This window comes from Peromyscus leucopus, chromosome 6 (genome assembly GCF_004664715.2).
Source record: "Peromyscus leucopus breed LL Stock chromosome 6, UCI_PerLeu_2.1, whole genome shotgun sequence".
Classification (NCBI taxonomy): domain Eukaryota; kingdom Metazoa; phylum Chordata; class Mammalia; order Rodentia; family Cricetidae; genus Peromyscus; species Peromyscus leucopus.
This window is the reverse complement of record NC_051068.1, coordinates 42,558,257-42,575,996: the sequence shown is the minus strand read 5'-3', so window position 1 is coordinate 42,575,996 and position 17,740 is coordinate 42,558,257. Positions and strand designations below refer to the sequence as shown.

The window sequence follows — 17,740 nt, the reverse complement described above, 5'->3', positions numbered from 1 at the left end:
CACCTCTTGTCCTTCTGGAAGACCAGCTGATACCCAGAGACTCAAAGCCTCCACCACAAGTGGAATGTTAGACGTTCTTACAGGCTCAAAAGCTCCGAGGTAAAAGATAGTTTTATCAGGTAAGGTATTTTAGAAATTACCAGGTGCAGGGGGAAAGGCCAGATCTTTTTTTGGGCCAAAGTTAAATTTATTAGCACAATACATGTTTCGACTTAGCCAATAGGTCTATCTCCATCTGTCTTTCCTATTTTCTTCATTAAAAATATTTAGAAAGCCAGGCACAGTGAAACACATCAGTAGCCTCTGCATAGGAGAAGCTGAGAAAGGAGGGTTAGTGCGCAGAGGCCAGCCTCCGCTCCATAGAAGGGGTGGAGCACTGTGGTAGAGAGTCAGCCCGATGTGTAGAAGGTCCTGGGTTTGCTCTCCAGCACCATAAAATATGTATGGCAGGTGGATCTCTGAGTTTGAGTCCAGCCTGGTCTGCAGTGCTAGTTTCAGGACAGCCAGGGATACATAGAGAAACCCTGTCTCAAAAAACAAAAATATAAAAAATAAAAGCTTATGGAAAATGCAGCAAGAATAAAAGGATCATGTATGCTCACCCAGATTTCCTAACTCTTAATATCTTGCCCTGTTTTTATTGTTTTGGGTGTTCTGTTGCCCTGGCTGGTATGGTACCACAGTAGCACACACTTCATGCACACAGCGGGGTGCAGGCGCCCGGGAGGGGAGGGGACCCTGGGACACGCAGCGCAGCGCCGCGCAGCGCCCCCTGCCGCCCGCGGGAGAAACGAGCACGGCTGGCTGGACGCGGGAACATGGCGCGGCCGCCGGCGAGCCTCGGGTCGCCGGCGCCCGACGGGGACCGCAGGGAGGCCAACGTGGTGACGCGAGTGTCGCAGTGGGCGGACAACCACCTGCGCCTTGTCCAGGTGCCACGGCCCGGCGGGGTGGGCTAGCCTGAGCGGGTGCTCGCGGCAGGCCACGAGGAGGACCGGCAGGGAGGCGACATCGGCCAGGCCTGCTTCCTTACTGCGAGGCCAGCACCGGGGCTGGGGACAGCACAGGGGTGGTCGGTCCTGGGGTAGCTGCTGGTTCAGTGCCGCCGGCAAGAGACCCAGGAAGAGCAGGGGAGCCCCCTAGGCCCTCACGGAGCCTTTCTTCCAGGGCTGGGATTCGAACTATCCGTAAACACTCCAGTGCTTACCACTGAACTATATCCCCAGGCCTGTTTTGTTTTATTTTTAAAATGAAATGAGAAGTCACCGAAATTCAATCAAAGAAGAGGTACCTAGACGGCCAGACTAATGCTAGAGAAAGCGCTGCCAGTAAGGTCCTGGTGGTGATGTGGACCAAGAGCGAGGTGCCCCCCGGGTTGATGGCGGTGATGGTTCTTGTCATGGAGGAGTCGCAGTAAATGATTTATTAGGAAAAGCTGTGGAGCTCTTGGACATGCAAACGTGGAGCCTGTGATCTCGAAGGTGGTCGTTGGACCGCAAAGCACAGCTGTAGGTAGATGCTGTTTGAGGCACCCGGGCCTAGTTCAGTGTTCGAGGGAAATCAGAACTGGACATAGGCGAGCTGCATAAACCTGGCAGAGTGGGCAGAGGCCTGGACTTCACCGACATCTTGGCACAACTACCGACAGCTACAGAAGACTAGAAATGAGGCCTGCGGGATTCTCTGGGGAGCCGAAGGAGGTAGAAACAAAGGCTGACAGAGCGTTAGGGAAGACAGGAGGGGAGTGAATTTGGCAGGAACAACAACTTTTCAAAATTCTGCTGAGAATTTGAGGAGGTTGAGCTTTGTAAATGCTTTGCAGCTAGTCAGCATGAGGTCCAAGGCCGTGCCTGCTTCACATGCCACTGTAGCTCCATCCTTAGAGTAGTCCAGTATCTGCCATGTAGTATTAATGAGTGCCACATAAATACCTGTATTATTACTATGTTAGTGTTCAACCGTTTACCCAATATGCTTGCCATGGTACTGTATTTTAAGGTTTTCTACCAAATACATAATTCACCATGGATGCGAAGTTATAAATGTTAGGTCAGGGATGCATCGAAGGAATTCATAGACAAGGTAAAATCCACTCAAATCCCCGTGCAGGCCAGAGTGCTAAGGAAGAACTAGGAAGGAATACTGTAGGAGTGAAAAGTCAGTTCTACAAGTGGAAACAGCAAACTGAGCTTCCCTCTGAGGCCTCGGCATTCTTTGAACTCTTAGTGATCCTGAGAACAGTCTCCTTCCCCCTTTTAAGTTAGTACGTTCACTGTTGCAAATGATAATGGGTGAGAACTAATCACTAAGTCTCTTTCTGTAGAACATCAGCACTGGAATGGCCATAGTTGGAATCATGATTCTAATAAGAAGTGTTCGACTGGTGAGTCAAAGTGGGAGAGGCAGCAGGCGATTTGGTTACTTCCATTTCAGGCAGCTTGCACTCATACTGCAAGGCTTTAAATTGTATTTTAGGATAATAAACATGTTTTAAGATCTAGCCGGGCGGTGGTGGCACACGCCTTTAATCCCAGCACTTTAATCCCAGCACTCGGGAGGCAGAGGCAGGCGATCTTTGTGAGTTCGAGGCTGGTACCAGTGAGTTCATAAGGCGCAAAAGTCTGAGAAAAAAAAAAAAAAAAAAGATGTAAGATTTAGAGCCATAAAACGAATTTTAGTTTACTTAAGATATAGTTTTGAAAAACACTAAACATTTACTTGTGTTTTTGGTTGCTTTTTGAAAATATTGCTTAGGGAACAATAACAATTGGATACATTCTGAATAGTTCAGAGTTATTTTTCTGACTTCTATTGAACCGATAACCTAAATGCTAAAATTGTCGAAGCTACATGTAAGGAATGAATTGGAGTAAAGAAAAAGCAAGCAGTTTAATAACATAAATTTTATGTATGCATTTATGCTAGCAGTCCTAATTTGATGATCCCATGAGCTGCTTTGGCTGCTCCACAGACCATAACCTTTCAGTAAACAGATCTCAATTTTCTATAAACAAAATAGGATTTCGTTTGGTGTGGTGACTCACACCTATATTCCTGGCAGCTTAGGAAGTTCATAGCCAGCCTGGTCTACTGGTGAGTTCCAGATTGGCCTGGCCTGGGCTACAGAGGGAGACCTTGTCTCAAAACAAAACTAGGATTTGTCGATTTTCCTTGTCTGCCTAGGGAGTTATTGGTACTGATGAAATCTTGTCTTTTAGGCAAAACTGCTTCTTGGGTGTTTTGCAAATAAACTCTTATATTTAGTTAGAAATATAAACTCTGATGTGGCTGTTTTTTAGTTATCGAACCTAAATGCTCAGATTATAGAATCATCTATTTAATTTGAAGGGTTACAACTTTCCAGTTTAACCTGGGATGGCTTCTTAGATAGCATAGAGGGACAGAATCTCAATAATGCTAATTATCATTTATGGCTTTCACTTTGATGAATATCTGAAAACAAACTTACATAAGTTCTTTATTTATGCCCACACAAACAAAAACTCCAGAGTGGTCTTTCTGAATCCAAGTTAAAAGTAAGTCCTGGGGCTTTGAGATAGCTCCGTGGTTAACCGCTCTTGCATAAGCCCTGGAGACCTGAGTTTGATCCCTAGAACCTCTGTGAAGGTGGAAAGAGAATATACTCCACAAAGTTTTCCTCTGGCCTCCACGTATACAATGTAGCATATACACAAACATACACACTAAATAGAAATTTTAAAAATGAAGTCCTTGTTGAGTCATAACTGGGAATTTCCCCAGCATTTAGATAAAGCTCTTCTCCCTTGCAGAGAAAATATGCCACAGCATGAAATATTCTTTCCTGGTAAAACAAAGATGTACAGTGTTAGGTAAGGTTCTGAGCTAGCCATGATGATATGTGATGCTTGTTGCATAAAATAGTTGATAACCTTAGGCACTAAGTAGGAGTTGGGGGTAGAAGTAAATTTTCAATGTTGCCCTACCCACTTCATTTCTTTTTAAAGATTTGCTTTGTCTCCTAAATGATTTTTAAAAAAATTTTTTTAAAAAGTCTTGCCAGTTAGAAGTCTAAATTATTTCAACACAGCTTTGCTTAGGATTTACATTTAACATCTCTTATATAGTAGCTTGAAATATAAATGAATGAGTAGTAAGCTTTAACTCTCTATAAACATTTTTAAGTTATTTACAATTTTTATATATATATATTTGTGCATGTGAGTTTATGTATACCAGATGCCAGAAGAGGGTGTCAGTTCTCCTGGAACTGGGTGCTGGAAACTGAACCCACATCCACAGCAAGGATATCAAGTGCCCTTAACTGCTGAGCCATCTCTCCAGACTCTATAAATACTTTTTATTAAATATTAAAGTTTTAATGTTAAAACTTTTATTAAATATTAAAGTATTGGAGTTAAAACTTTTCAATGGCTATGTCTACTTGCTAAATGCTTAGATATGTTCACATTTTATTTTCATTTTAAGTAAAAACACATGTTTTTCTTTGTAAATCAACAGACATCAAAATTTACAACCTCTTCAGATATTCCAGTAGAATTTATAAGAAAGAAAGTTAAACTACGTGGCCGATTACACCGGATAACTGAGTGTGGTCTAGAAATTGAACATATTCCTATTGCTTTACCTTTTATATCTTCGTGGAAAAGTAAGTAAGATGCAAGAATTGTAAAACTAGATAGTTATTGTGGTATTTAATAACTAGATCCTCTATAAAGTAGCAAAAATATACTAATTTCTGATTACTTTCCATAGTCTGTGAAAAGTCTGAACCATGGCCTTATTAATGCGAAATTATTCAGTTTGGCTTTAGAGTTCTTGTCTTCCTTCTCTCTTTTGTTTAGTTGACTGCCTAATCTTTTGGTTTTTCAAGACAGGGTTTCTCTGGTTTCTCTGTGTAACAACCCTGGCTGTCCTGGAACTTTCTCTGTAGCCCAGGCTGGCCTCCAACTCACTGAGATCCACCTGCCTCTGCCTCCCGAGAGCTGGGATTAAAGGCGTGCGTCACCACTGCCCGGCTTTGACTGCTCATTTGACTGCTCATCCCACAAGTGGTGACAATGTGCTATGGCCCCGGACCTAAGATAACTGTACAATGTGACTGAAACAAACACGGCCCTTCTAACTCTTACAATCTTGGTGGAAGATAGACAATATACATGTGGAAATTTGTTTTAATATTGATGAAAACAAGGAACAGAGTCCTAGGATAGGTAACTATCCATGTTGGGTGGGGTTAAGGAAATCTACACCTATCAGTAGTCAGAGAAGGTATTGCTGAGGAGTTGTTATATAATCAGACCTGAGCGTTTGGGTGGGCTAGCCCGGAACAGCATAGGTAGGAGTGAGCTTGCGTCTTTTGACAGTTTGTCTGAAGGCTCCTGTAGCTGAGACACGGGGGAGAAATGTTGAGAGGACTCAAAGGAGACCAGAGGAGAATTAGGACCCACGCCATTTCACTACTTATTATCAGTTATCTTTGCTTCATATCAAAGAGCCCAGACACACACACACCTTTCTCCTGTAGATACAACCTCATAACCCCGGGTCTGGTTCTTTGCTCAGACAACTTAAATTCATTCTTTGAGATCCAGCTCAATTGTCTTTTTTTGTGAAACTTCCTTAACCCTCCTGTGAAGAATTAAGCACATAGGCATTTAATGCACTGCAATTATAGTATTCATTGCTTTTGAAAATTTGCTGTCCATCTTCCAAAGCTATAAACTGCCCGTTTTCCTTTTAACTTCCTGTGCATATTATGTATTTATGTTTGTATCTTCTCCACTAAAGTATAAGTGATAGACATGAACATTACCCCCCAAATTTGATGCTCACAGTCTATAGAAAAATGCTGACCAGTCGAGAGAGTTTGGGTAGGATGAATTGATTTAGTTTTTGTTGTTGTTGTTGGTTGGTTTTTGTGTGTTTTGTTTTATAAGCTCTTTCCCTATTCAGTGGAGCCACTAGGGTATAGCTAGAAAGTAGTTTTTGGGTTTTGCTTTTTTTTTTTTTTTTTTTTTTTTTTTGTTTGTTTGTTTTTGTGTTTTTATTTTGTTTTGCTTTGCTGTTCAGTCCAGAACTCCATGAAGAAATGCATAAGTGAAAGAAACCTGATGTGTGTCATTCAACAGATGGCGGCCACTACAGAGGAGATGATGGTGTGAATACTTTGTGACTGACATAAATTGCTCTTGGAAAAGAGATAATTTTATATTTTCAGAAGTTAAAAAAACAAAACAAAACAGCAACAGCAACAACAAAAAAACTTCTATCTAAAATTGGTTTGGGAAGGTAGAAAGTTACTAACTACCTAAGCACTATTTTCTTTTTTCCTTTTTTCTGGAACTGGTTTTGTAGACCAGGCTGGTCTTGAACTCTCTGAGATCCTCCTGCCTCTGCCTCCCAAGTGCTGGGATTAAAGGCGTGCACCACCGCCGTCCAGTCCTAAGCACTATTTTCAGTGAGGTAGTAACACGGTAGAACATAATCTTTTTCATTGGAAGGTAGTTATTAAGTCAGTGTGCTTGGTGCTGGAGGCATAGCGCAGTAGGAGAGTGCTTGCTTAGTGAATGGGAGGCCCTGGGTTCCATTCCCACACTGTAAAAACAGCCACTCATGTTCCCTTCTCCACTCTTACTATCTGGTCTATAAAATACAACTAGACCTTTGTATTTTTTATCCATAGAACTAATATATAGATCCAAAAAAAATTGAGACTATTCTTGACCCCAAAAGTTTGGTCCAAATGACTATTGGTCATTGTGTCAGTTAACTGTTCTATTGCTGTGAGGGGACACCGTGACCAAGGCAACTTATAAAAGGAAGCATTCAGTTGGAGGGTTGCTTACAGTTTCAGAGCTTTAGTCCATTGTTGCCATGGAATGTCATGTTGCAGCAGGCAGGCATGATGCTAGAGCAGTAGTTGAGAGCTCACATCTGATTCTTATATTTTTGGTTGTGAGCCTAGCCTTTAACAGCTGAGCCATCTCTCCAGCCCTCACATCTGATTCTTAAGTTTTAGGCAGAGCGAGAGAGCAAGGCTGGACCTGGCATGGGCTTTTGAAACCTCAAAGCCCATCCCCAGTGACACACTTCCTCCAACAAGGCCACACTCACTCTGACAAGGCCCCTCCCAAACAGTTCCACTAACTGGGGACCAAGCATTCAAATATATGAGTCTCTGGGGACCATTCTGATTCAAACCACCACAGTCATAGCTGAGGATGCCTGTGCAGTGGGACATAATAGTAAGAAGAACTACACTTTGTTTCTGGTTCTGGTCCATGGTACTTACCTATATCAAAAAAGAGCACAAATTTCCAAAACTCCTTCCTCATGACATCTGTGACACCCCTCATGATTTTTGGTGTATATAGATGTGAAGGTATAAGCACACCCATGCATATGCATAGCATACACAACTTTAAAAAATTATGAAATGGCTGGGCATGGTAGTGCACACCTTTAATCCCAGCACTCGGAGGCAGAAGCAGGTAGATCTCTATGAGTTTGAGGCCAGCCTCATCTACAGAGCAAGTTCCAGGACAGCTAGAGCTACACAGAGAAACTCCGTCTTGAAAAAAAAAAATTATGAAATGAAATATTTAGAACCCTTCACATTTTCAACAGTGATTTAGTGAATGCCTGTTCTTTTGCTACAGTCTTATAACATGTAGTGACCTTTGAAATAGACATATGCCTGTAATAGTCACAGAACTTGTAGTGTTGCAAGGAAACTATCCTAATCCTTTTTTTTTTTACTTCTGATGCTGAAACACTAATATTTTTGACAAATTATATATTCCAAGGCGTTCCTCCTGTCTTAGCATGTTGTCTATTGGCATGAATTTCCTTGAAGTATTAGAACTATTATAAAAGAACATAACTATTGTTTTATTGTACAACACAGATATCATGACTATCATGTAATAGCACATCTTTCACACCTATTATATCATAACACAGCTCTCATGACTACGATGCCCTAGCACAGCTGTCATGACTCTCGTGCTATGACATGGCTGTCATCATGTGGTGGATAGTTTCATGTCAACTTGACACAAGCTAGAGTCATCTGAAAGGAGGGAACCTCAATTGAGAAAATGCCTCCATAAGATCCAGCTGTAGGGAATTTTCTTAATTAGTGATTGATGGGGGAGGGCCCAGCCCATTGTGGGTGGTGCCGCACCTGGCCTGGCGGTCTTGGGTTCTATAAGAAGCAGGGTGAACAAGCCCACAAGGAGCAAGCGTGTAAGTACAGTAAGCACACAGCTGTACACTATTATGTCATAACACAGCTACCACACCTCTTATACCATAAGAGCTATCGTGACTATTATGTCATATTTTCATGACTATTATGTTATAACATGGATATTATAACTATTATGTCACAGCACAGCTATCAGGACTTCTTGTCATATTAATATGGCTATTGCCACTTTTTTTTAAAAAAATTTATTTATTTATTATGTATACAGTGTTCTGTCTGCATGTATGCCTGCAGGCCAGAAGATGGCGCCAGATCTCATTACAGATGGTTGTGAGCCACCATGTGGTTTCTGGGAACTGAACTCAGGACCTCTGGAAGGACAGTCAGTGCTCTTAACCTCTGAGCCATCTCTCCAGCCCCTATTGCCACTATTATAACACAGCTATATACTATTATGTTATAACTGTTCTATCTATTATATCATAACATAGCTATTATAACTATTATAACAAATAAGTTTGTTCACAGATATCAGTGTGTTTATCATATGCTTTCCCAAACCTTTAAAACTGTGTATTCCTGGTGGGCACAATGACCCAGGCACTTAACTCCAGCATTCAGCAGGCAGAGTGAAGAGGGTCTCTGTGAGTTTGAGGCCAGCTTCTCCGTCTACAGAGCAAGTCTCTGGGCCAGCCAGGGCTACATAGGGTGAGGCTGTTTCAAAGCAAACAACAGCAAAGAAGAGTTCATTGGTGAAGCAGACGCCTTGGTGGTGACATTTATCACTGAGACAGTGTCATTTTGTGTCATTCTCTGATTTCTCCAGCTGTCCACATTCTTCCCCTCGTTTGACACACTCTCTCCTTTTCCTGATCCTGTGTTCACTGTAAACCCACATCCACCTTCCTGAGAGAGTACGCTTAGCCTGCTCCCTAGAGCTGTGGTACTCTTTCCTGCTACCTTCTAGCATCTCTGTGTTGTTCCATTCGATGTGGATCGGACTTGAAAAAATGTTTCTGTGCAAGATGATTGAAGGGGACTGGAGAGAAGACTTGGTGGTTTAGAACACTTGTTGCTCTTACAGAAGACCTGGGCTCCGTTCCCAGCACTATTGTCATAACAGCTATCATGTTATTATATCATAACACAGCTATCATTACCATTAAGTTATAACAGCTATCAAGACCCTTATGGCATAAAATGGCTATTATGACTATTATGTCAGAACACAGCTATAATACCTATAAAGTCATAACAAAGTTACATGACTTTTACGACATGTCATACAAGATTTATAGAAGGGGACTAAATAGATGACTTAGTGATTTATTCCTAGCACTTGTCATGATGGTTCACAGCCATATATAACTCCAGTTCCAGGGGATCCAGTTCCCTCTTCTGAACTCCAAGGGTAAGTGCACAGACATACATGCAGGCAAAATATTCACACATATAAAATAAGATAAATCTTAATTTTTTAAAAAGATTTATTGAATAACTAGAAAGGCAAAAAGTTTCATATCACAGAAACAGAGCTAAAAATAGAGATTTGAAGTCATGGGCAGGCAAGATGGCTCAGCAGGTTAAGCTGCTTGCTACCAAGCCTGATTAGTTGAGTGCCATCAAGGACCCGCATATAGGAGAGAAGCAACTCCACACGTTATCCTCTGACCACCATGTACATGGACTCCATGTTTCTGTACACATATAAACACATATAAAAGTAAAATAAATATAATAACCAGATAGTTGAGGGCTGGCGAGTTAACTCAGCATGTAAAGGTATTTGCCACCAAGACGGAAGACCTGACTTTCATCCCTGAGATCACATGACAGAGTGAGAGAATTGACTCACACATCTTGTCCTCTCATGTCTACATGTGTGCTGTGGCAATGTATATACATGCTCACACACACTAGAAATACATGTAATAATTTTTTAAATTTAGAAATAATATGTTTTTTGTTCTTGTTTTGAGACAAGTTTTTACTATATAGGCCTGGCTGGTCTTGAAATTATTATGTACACCAAGGTGAACTGGAACTTGTGACAATCCTGCCTCTACTTCCCCAGTGCTGCGTTGTAGGCAGTGGACCACCATATCCAGCCAGAAATCACAATAACATAGTTTGAAAGTAGCATTTGCATTCCAAGAATAGTCAAAGGTTTTGGTGAAAATCTATGATTTTCTCTTACTCATGCATTTGTTATGGATGGTTTATTAAAGCATAATGACTTTATTCTTATTGACCATATCATACTTTGAGTGTTCAATAGGAAATTTCCCCATTTTAAAAACAACCCATTGGTCTTTATTCTGTGAAAAATTGGGACATTAATACTAAAGTTGATAGTGTTGAATTAGATTCAGACTATCCAGTTGAAGTTTTTGGTTACTTCATCTTTGGTCTTATAGACTAGATAAGCTTTTATGGAAGATTGTTGGTACTGGCAACATTCAGACATTAGAACAGACCTCAGAATTTATTGGTATGCCAATGGCTTACAGTCATCTAATTCTTAAAACTTAAGGTTTTTGAGACACAGTCTTGCCATATATCCCAGGCTGGCCTTTAACTGGTGATACTCTTGGCTCTGCCTTATGAGTTTTGGGATTATAGGCTTGTGCTACATTCTAACCTGTGTTGTGTGTTCTGTCTTAATCTAATTGCATATTAGCTGTATTATACAATTTTTGTTAAGGGCACAATCCTCCTACTTACTGATGCTTCTCTGCCTGAAACTCAGGGACAGTTTTTAAGAAACCCAAGTCTAAAGGAGAATATTTACTGTTATCAGCCTAACCAAGTTTTAGAATACTTTTTAATAAAAACAACAACAGCAACACCTCATTGCCAGGTGTAGTGATGCATGCCTTTAATCCCAGCACTTAGGAACCAGATGCAGGAAAATCTCTTTAAGTTTGAGGCCAGCTTATTCTACATAGAGGGGTCTAGGTTGACCAGAGCTATACAGTGAGACCTTGTCTAAAAAAATGTTTTTAAGGGGCTGGAGAGATAGCTCAGTGGTTAAAGAGCACTGACTGCTCTTCCAAAGGACCCAGGTTTAATTCCCAGCACTCACGTGGCAGTTAACAACTGCCTGTAACTCCAAGATCTGACACCCTCACACAGACATACATACAGGCAAAACACTAATGCACATAAAATAAAAATAAGTAAATTATAAAAGAAAAATATGTTTTAAAATTACACTTTAAATTGTGTGTGTGTGTGTGTGTGTGTGTGTGTGTGTGATGTGTGTATGTGAGTGTGGGCAAGCGTGTACCACAGAGTACATGTGGAAGTAAGAAGACAACTTTCAAGGGTTGGATCTCTCTTTCCTTTTTTCCTTTCTTCCTTCCTTCCTTCCTTCCTTCCTTCCTCCCTTCCTTCCTTCTTCTCTTTGTTTGTTTGTTTGTTTGTTTGTTTGTTTGTTTGTTTGTTGAGACAGGGTTTCTCTGTGTAGTCCTGGCTGTCCTGGAACTCACTCTGTAGACCATGCTGGCCTTAAACTCTTAGATATCTGTCTGCCTCTGTCTCCTGAGTGCTGGGACTAAAGGCATGTGTTTGGCACCGCCTGGCTGGTTCTGAAAACAGAACTCAGGTCGTCAGACTCATGGCCTGCTGTCTTAGTTGCTTTACATGTTTTTGAGACAAAAATACCACACCAAAGAAACTTAGAGGAGAAGGGTTTATTTTGGCTTAAGGGTCCAATGGGATACAGTCCATCATGATGGGGAAGGCACGGCAGCCGAGGCGTGACACTAGCCAATCACGTTGCATCAGCTATCAAAAAGTGAGACCCAGCTTTAAAACCTCAAGGCCCAACTGGTCTTGGTGGCACATGCCTTTAATCCCAGCACTCAGCAGCAGAAGCAGGTGGATCTCTGTGAGTTTGAGGCCAGCCTGGTCTACCCATTGAGTTCCAGGATAGTCAGGACTACATAGAGAGAAGAGACCCTGTCTCCAACAAACAAGCCTCCAGGCCCTCTCCTAGTTATATAGTCTTCCAGCAAGTCTCTACCCACTAAAGGTTCCACAATTGTCATCAAGTCTTCAAACACATGAGCCTATGGGAGACATTTCATGTCCAAACCGTAGCATTCCACCACTGGCCCTCTTGGGCTTATGACTATTTCATGATGCAACAGTTTTTAATAGTTCATAAATTCAAAGTCTCTTCTAAGACTTCAGCCATCTTTTAACTGTGACCTGTAAAGTCATAAACAAATTACAAGTTGGGCCTGGTGGCACCTGTCTTTCATCTCAGCACTCAGGAGGCAAAAACAGGTTGGTGTTTATTTGTGCGATGGTTTGAATAAAAATGGCCCCATAGGGCCAGAGGGAGTGATACTATTAGAAGATGTGGCCTTGTTGAAGTAGGTGTGGCTTGGTTGGAGGAAGTGTGTCACTAGGAAGTAGGCTTTGAGGCCTCAGTGTGTCTCCGTTCTCTTCTGCTGCCTGCCAGTCCAGATGTATAGCTCTTAGCTACCTCTCCAGCACCATGTCTGCCTGTGTACCACCATGCTTCCTGACATGACAAAAATGGACCTCTGAAAGCCAGCCCCAGTTAAATGTTTTCTTTATAAGAGTTGCGGTGGTTATGGTGTCTCTTCACAGCAATATAACCCTAACTAAAACAATTTGTTTTCTTTCTTTCTTTGTTTGAAGACCGACAATCCTGGCTGGTCCTTACGTAGACCCAGCTGGCCTTGAACTCACAGAGATCCACCTGGCTCTGCTTCCTGAGTATTGGGACTAAAGGCTACCACATCTGGCTTATACTTGTATTATTATAAAAGAAAATTTAATAAACATAAGTGGTCTTAAATTTACCAGCTTGTGTATTTATAAATAAGTATTTATAAATAATGTGTGTTAGAGGCTGAAGGCAAGTGACTTTGGACTTGGCTTTGCAGTCTACCTTGAAGCTAAACTGCTTTCTACATTGCTTTCTTAGAGGAGCCACGTGGGCTTTTGCTGGTTAAGCTGGCTGGAGTAGAACTCACTGAAACCGGTAAGATCTGGTTACAGAACGAGCTCAAACCTTCCCAGCTGTTGTGGTTCCAGCTTCTTGGAAAGGAGAATTCGGCACTCTTCTGCTACCTTTTGGTGAACAAGGTAAGCAGTGTGAAGAAATAACTGACCATGTTGTATTCTTATAAGCAAACACTTATTTAATTAGCATTTTGAATATATAATGAACTTGTCAAACTGCTAATCATGTTATGTGTAAAGAACAGGTGTTTCATATTTAAATTTCTTCCTTTTTTTTTTTTTTTTTTTTTTTTGGTGTTTTTCAAGACAGGGTTTCTCTATGTAGCTCTGCCTATCCTGGAACTCGCTCTGTAGACCAGGCCATCCTCAAATTCACAGAGATCCACCTGCCTCTGCCTCCAAGTGCTGGAATTAAAGGCGTGTGCCACCACTGACTGGCACTATATAAGTTTCACTGTAAAATTGTGGATGTTTATATCAAATAGGATCTAAAGGGGTTGGAGATATGGCTCAAGCAATTAAGAGCTCTTGTTGCTCTTCCAGAGGACCTGGGTTCAGTTCCAAGCACCTCAACCACCTATAACTTCAGTTCCAGGGGATCCAATCCTCTCTTCTAGTCTCCCTGGGCACTGCACTCATGAGCACAGACACATACATATACACATAATTTAAAAAATAAAAACCTAAGGCCTGGAGAAGGCTGGAGAGATGGCTGAGTGGTTAAGAGCTCATATTGCTCTTGCAAAGGACATGAGTTTGATTCCTGGCACCCAAATCAAGCTGATGACAAGCACCTGTAACTCCAGCTCTGGAGGATCAGGATCCACAGGCACATGCACACATATACATAAATAGAAGTAATAAAAATACATATTTTTAACTTAAATAAATAAATATGTGGATCTGGAGGGAAGGCTCTGTGGTAAAGAACACTTACTGCTCTTGTAGAAGACTTATGTTTGGTTCCCAGCACCCACATGGCAACTCACAAAGGTCTATAAATGGAGTTCCAGGGATCCAGTGTCATCCTCTGGCTTATGAAGGCACCAGACACAAATGAGGATCATGTACATACATGCAGGCAAACATTTGTACACATAAAATAAAAATAAATGTTTATAAAATAATAAAAATGGCCAGGAGGTGGTAGTGTATGCCTGTAATCCCAGCACTCAGAAGGCAGAAGCAGGTAGATCTCTGTGAGTTCAAGGCCAGCTTGGTCTACATAGTAAGTTCCAGGACAGCCAAGGCTGTTACACAGAGAAACCCTGTTTCAAAAAGACCAAATAATAATAATAATAATAATGATATAAAAAGAAAGTTATAAAGAAAGGAAAAATTTAAAATTATTAATGATCTTGGCTGTTACTAAATAGAGGATTATCCCTATACATTTACATATGCATGAATATATTATATTACATTGTTACTAGAAATCATTTGGGGAGTGAGGCTTGGCATCTAGAGGTTACAACGAACAAGGATGTTTTCTAAAGGTAAATATTGCTCCATCTGCTCCAATATCCTGTGTGTTCACACTCAGAAGCTGTAAAAGTAAATGCCGTGGTCATGTTACTTCATGCATACATAAAACCATCCCTGGGCTTGCTGTTCTCATTACAGGTGGGACTATAAAGGATGATAATTGCCTTAACTAGACTAACCACAGGAAGAGTTTGTCCTGACCCAAAACCACCTTCGTTCCTTGTCCTGACATTGTTTTCTAGGTGAACAAACTATGCTGTGCACACAATGTGATTTAGTTGCTTCTCCTGCTTAAATTCTACTAATGTGCGAGACTGAAATTTAGTTGTTTTGGTTTAGTTCAAGAAAATGAACTTATCACATGTTTTAAACTGAGACAAATATAATAAACCTTTCATGAACCAAAATTTACTGTACCCAGAGAAAAAATGTTTCCTCTTTAATTTTGTTTCAAAGCCTTTTTTAAAAAAGATTATTTTGTTTTATAGACTCTTAAGAAATATTTCCTTATTTAAGCCTGGAATTTTAACATTTTTAGATTAATTTCACATTAATTGCGATTTACTTTTTGAAAAGGTGTATATGAATATGTGTGTGAATGTGTGTTTGTGCTTGTTCATGTGTCTGCTTGAGATTTGTGTGTGTGTGTGTGTGTGTGTGTGTGTGATTTACTTCAAAATGAAGCTATTAATACTTGCTTTTAATTATTTTTGTTAGATTAAAACAGTGTCTGCTTTATTCCTATGATAAAATGAACATATGAACCACACACGCAAAATAAATGACCCTATAGAGAGGGTCATTTATTGATTTCATTACAAATGGAATATTCCAGAAATGAAAGTTTCAATGTAGTCAAAGATTATTTGGGACTAGGTGTTTTTAAAATGTACACACCTGGGTTTAGAGAAATTGCTCAACAGTTAAGAGCAATGGCTACTGTTCTAGAGGACCCAGCACTCAAATAGTGGCTTACAACTCTAAGTCTAGTTCCAGGGGACCCAGTGTCCTCCTCTGGCCTTTGCAGGCACTAGGCATGAGAGTGATGCACAGGCATACACATAAGGGCAAAACACCCGTGCACTTAAACAACAAACAAACAAACAAACAAACAAACAAAACTACATGCCAGAGCCCCCCAAACCCTGTGGCTTTGAACTTAACAATGTAATGCTGTTCAGTTCCTTGTGACTTGTTTACCTGTTAGTTACAGTTTTCTTTGCTTTGCTGTGGGCTCTCATTGTACACATCTTGTGTTCTGTTTTCCCTCTACACAGCCAAGAGAGTGAATAGCACATTTTATAGTTTACCATTTCAGTGCTTCTTTGGGCTAGAGGTCAATGAGAGTCAGTTGACTTTGAGCAAGTCTTGCGTGTGTATTATATCAAAAAATAAAATTCTTCAATTTAGCAATAGCTGTTTTAGGCTCTTCAACCCCTCTGTTGTTGTTTTTTTGGTTTGTTTTGTTGTTTTGCATGTGTGGTTCATCTGTGTATATAGGTGTTGACACTTGTGTGTGCATGTGTGGAGGCCAGAGGTTCATGTCAGGTATCTTCCTCAGTTCCCATGCATCTTATCTTCTCTTTGTGAACCTAGAGATCATCTACTCAGCCAGGCTGGCTGGCCAGTGAGCTCCAGGGATTCCCCTGTCTCTGCCTCCCCAGCACTGGGATTATGAGTCTTTGTATGGATGCTGCGTATCTCCAAGCCCGTTTTATTGTTGTTACTGTTTTGTTTGAGACAGTGTCCCATTTTGTAATTCAGTCTGACCTTGAGTAAGAAAGTAATCCTCCTGCCTCAGCCTCATAAATGCTCGAATTGCAAGCATGTGCCACTAATATAATCCTCTTCAACTTGAAGGCCTTTGTGTTATACATTTTTTGTTGTTCTCTAAAATGATAAAATTGCTGAATTTTAAGGTAAATAAGATATTGTGGGTATAATAACAATTTATTAAATAATTGGTTTCTTTCTTTTTATTCAGGGTGGATATTTTAATGTGAATCTGAATGAGGAAATTTTGAGAAGAGGCTTGGGCAAAACTGTTCTTGTTGAAGGGCTAAATTATGACTCAAAAACCCACTGGGAAGTCCACAGAAACTTACTTAAAGCTGAATTGACAGCCTTAAAGAAAGGAGAAGGAATATGGAAAGAAGAATCTGAAAAAGAAAGTTATTTTGAAAAATTCAAAGATTCCTGGAGAGAAAGATGGAAAAAGGACGATTGTTTAAAAACAACCAGACCAGATTTCAACTTGACCAAAGAAAGTTATTTTGACAGATTTCGGAGGGCTTATGGAAGCTGGAAGGACAACGTGGGCAACTTCTCTTTAGTTTTGAAACTCAGAGAACTTGTGAGCCGCTTACACTTTTGGAGAAAAGGATGAAGCATCCTTCAGGTGACCTCTGAAGAGTGAAATGCATGGACCACTTTTTGTTGAGCCAAAATGGAAATTCCTGCAGGTGACCTTAATTCTAGTCTAGTTGTCCTTAAATATTAAAGATATTGTTAATATCAAAATCATTTTGAAAGAGTTATGATCAATGTATTGTACTTCCAAGGAAAATGACACACTATAGAAAGTTACCTGGTTGGAAGATATATGTAACTAATGTTTTGCTTTTTCCTTCTCCCTCCCTGCCCCCTAGTGCTAGGGATGAACTCAGGGCCTCATGCCCTCTGGACTACCTAGCACACCACTACTGAGCTACATTGACAGCCCTGTATTGTTAATACCTCAAGAGAAAATTTAAGGGGCTGGAGAAATGGCTCAGTGGTTAAGAGCACTGAATGCTTTCCCAGAGGACCTGGGTTCAGTTCCCAGCACCCACATGACAGCTTACAACTGTCTGTAAGTCTAATTCCAGGGGATCCAACACCCTCACATAGACATACAGGCAGGCAAAAACACTAACATACATAAAAATAAAAACTAAAAAAAATTTAAAAAAGAGAAAATTTAAGTGTTGGCTGCTAAATTAGTTATTTTGGGCAGCCAGATTTAATATTTGTTTTTCAATTTCATCAACTTTATAATAAAGG

The 17,740-nt window shown here is 40.7% G+C and overlaps 1 protein-coding gene across 1 annotated transcript; it reads left to right on the top strand.

Annotated features, from left to right (window-relative positions):
- Positions 1-546: 546 nt before the first annotated feature.
- C6H3orf33 (chromosome 6 C3orf33 homolog) lies at positions 547-17,521 on the top strand. Its single transcript, XM_028894524.2, has 5 exons — positions 547-932; positions 2,324-2,383; positions 4,501-4,648; positions 13,176-13,336; positions 16,683-17,521. Exons 1-5 carry the CDS (start codon positions 819-821, stop codon positions 17,082-17,084), a joined length of 885 nt encoding a protein of 294 aa, XP_028750357.1. The 5' UTR covers positions 547-818; the 3' UTR covers positions 17,085-17,521.
- The last annotated feature ends 219 nt before the right edge of the window (positions 17,522-17,740 follow it).

Coding starts and splice junctions, on each gene's coding strand:
- C6H3orf33 (XM_028894524.2), top strand. CDS start 819: ATGGCGCGGCCGCCGGCGAGCCTCGGGTCGCCGGCGCCCGACGGGGAC. Junction 2,384..4,500: donor TAATAAGAAGTGTTCGACTG/GTGAGTCAAAGT, acceptor GTAAATCAACAG/ACATCAAAATTTACAACCTC. Junction 13,337..16,682: donor GCTACCTTTTGGTGAACAAG/GTAAGCAGTGTG, acceptor CTTTTTATTCAG/GGTGGATATTTTAATGTGAA.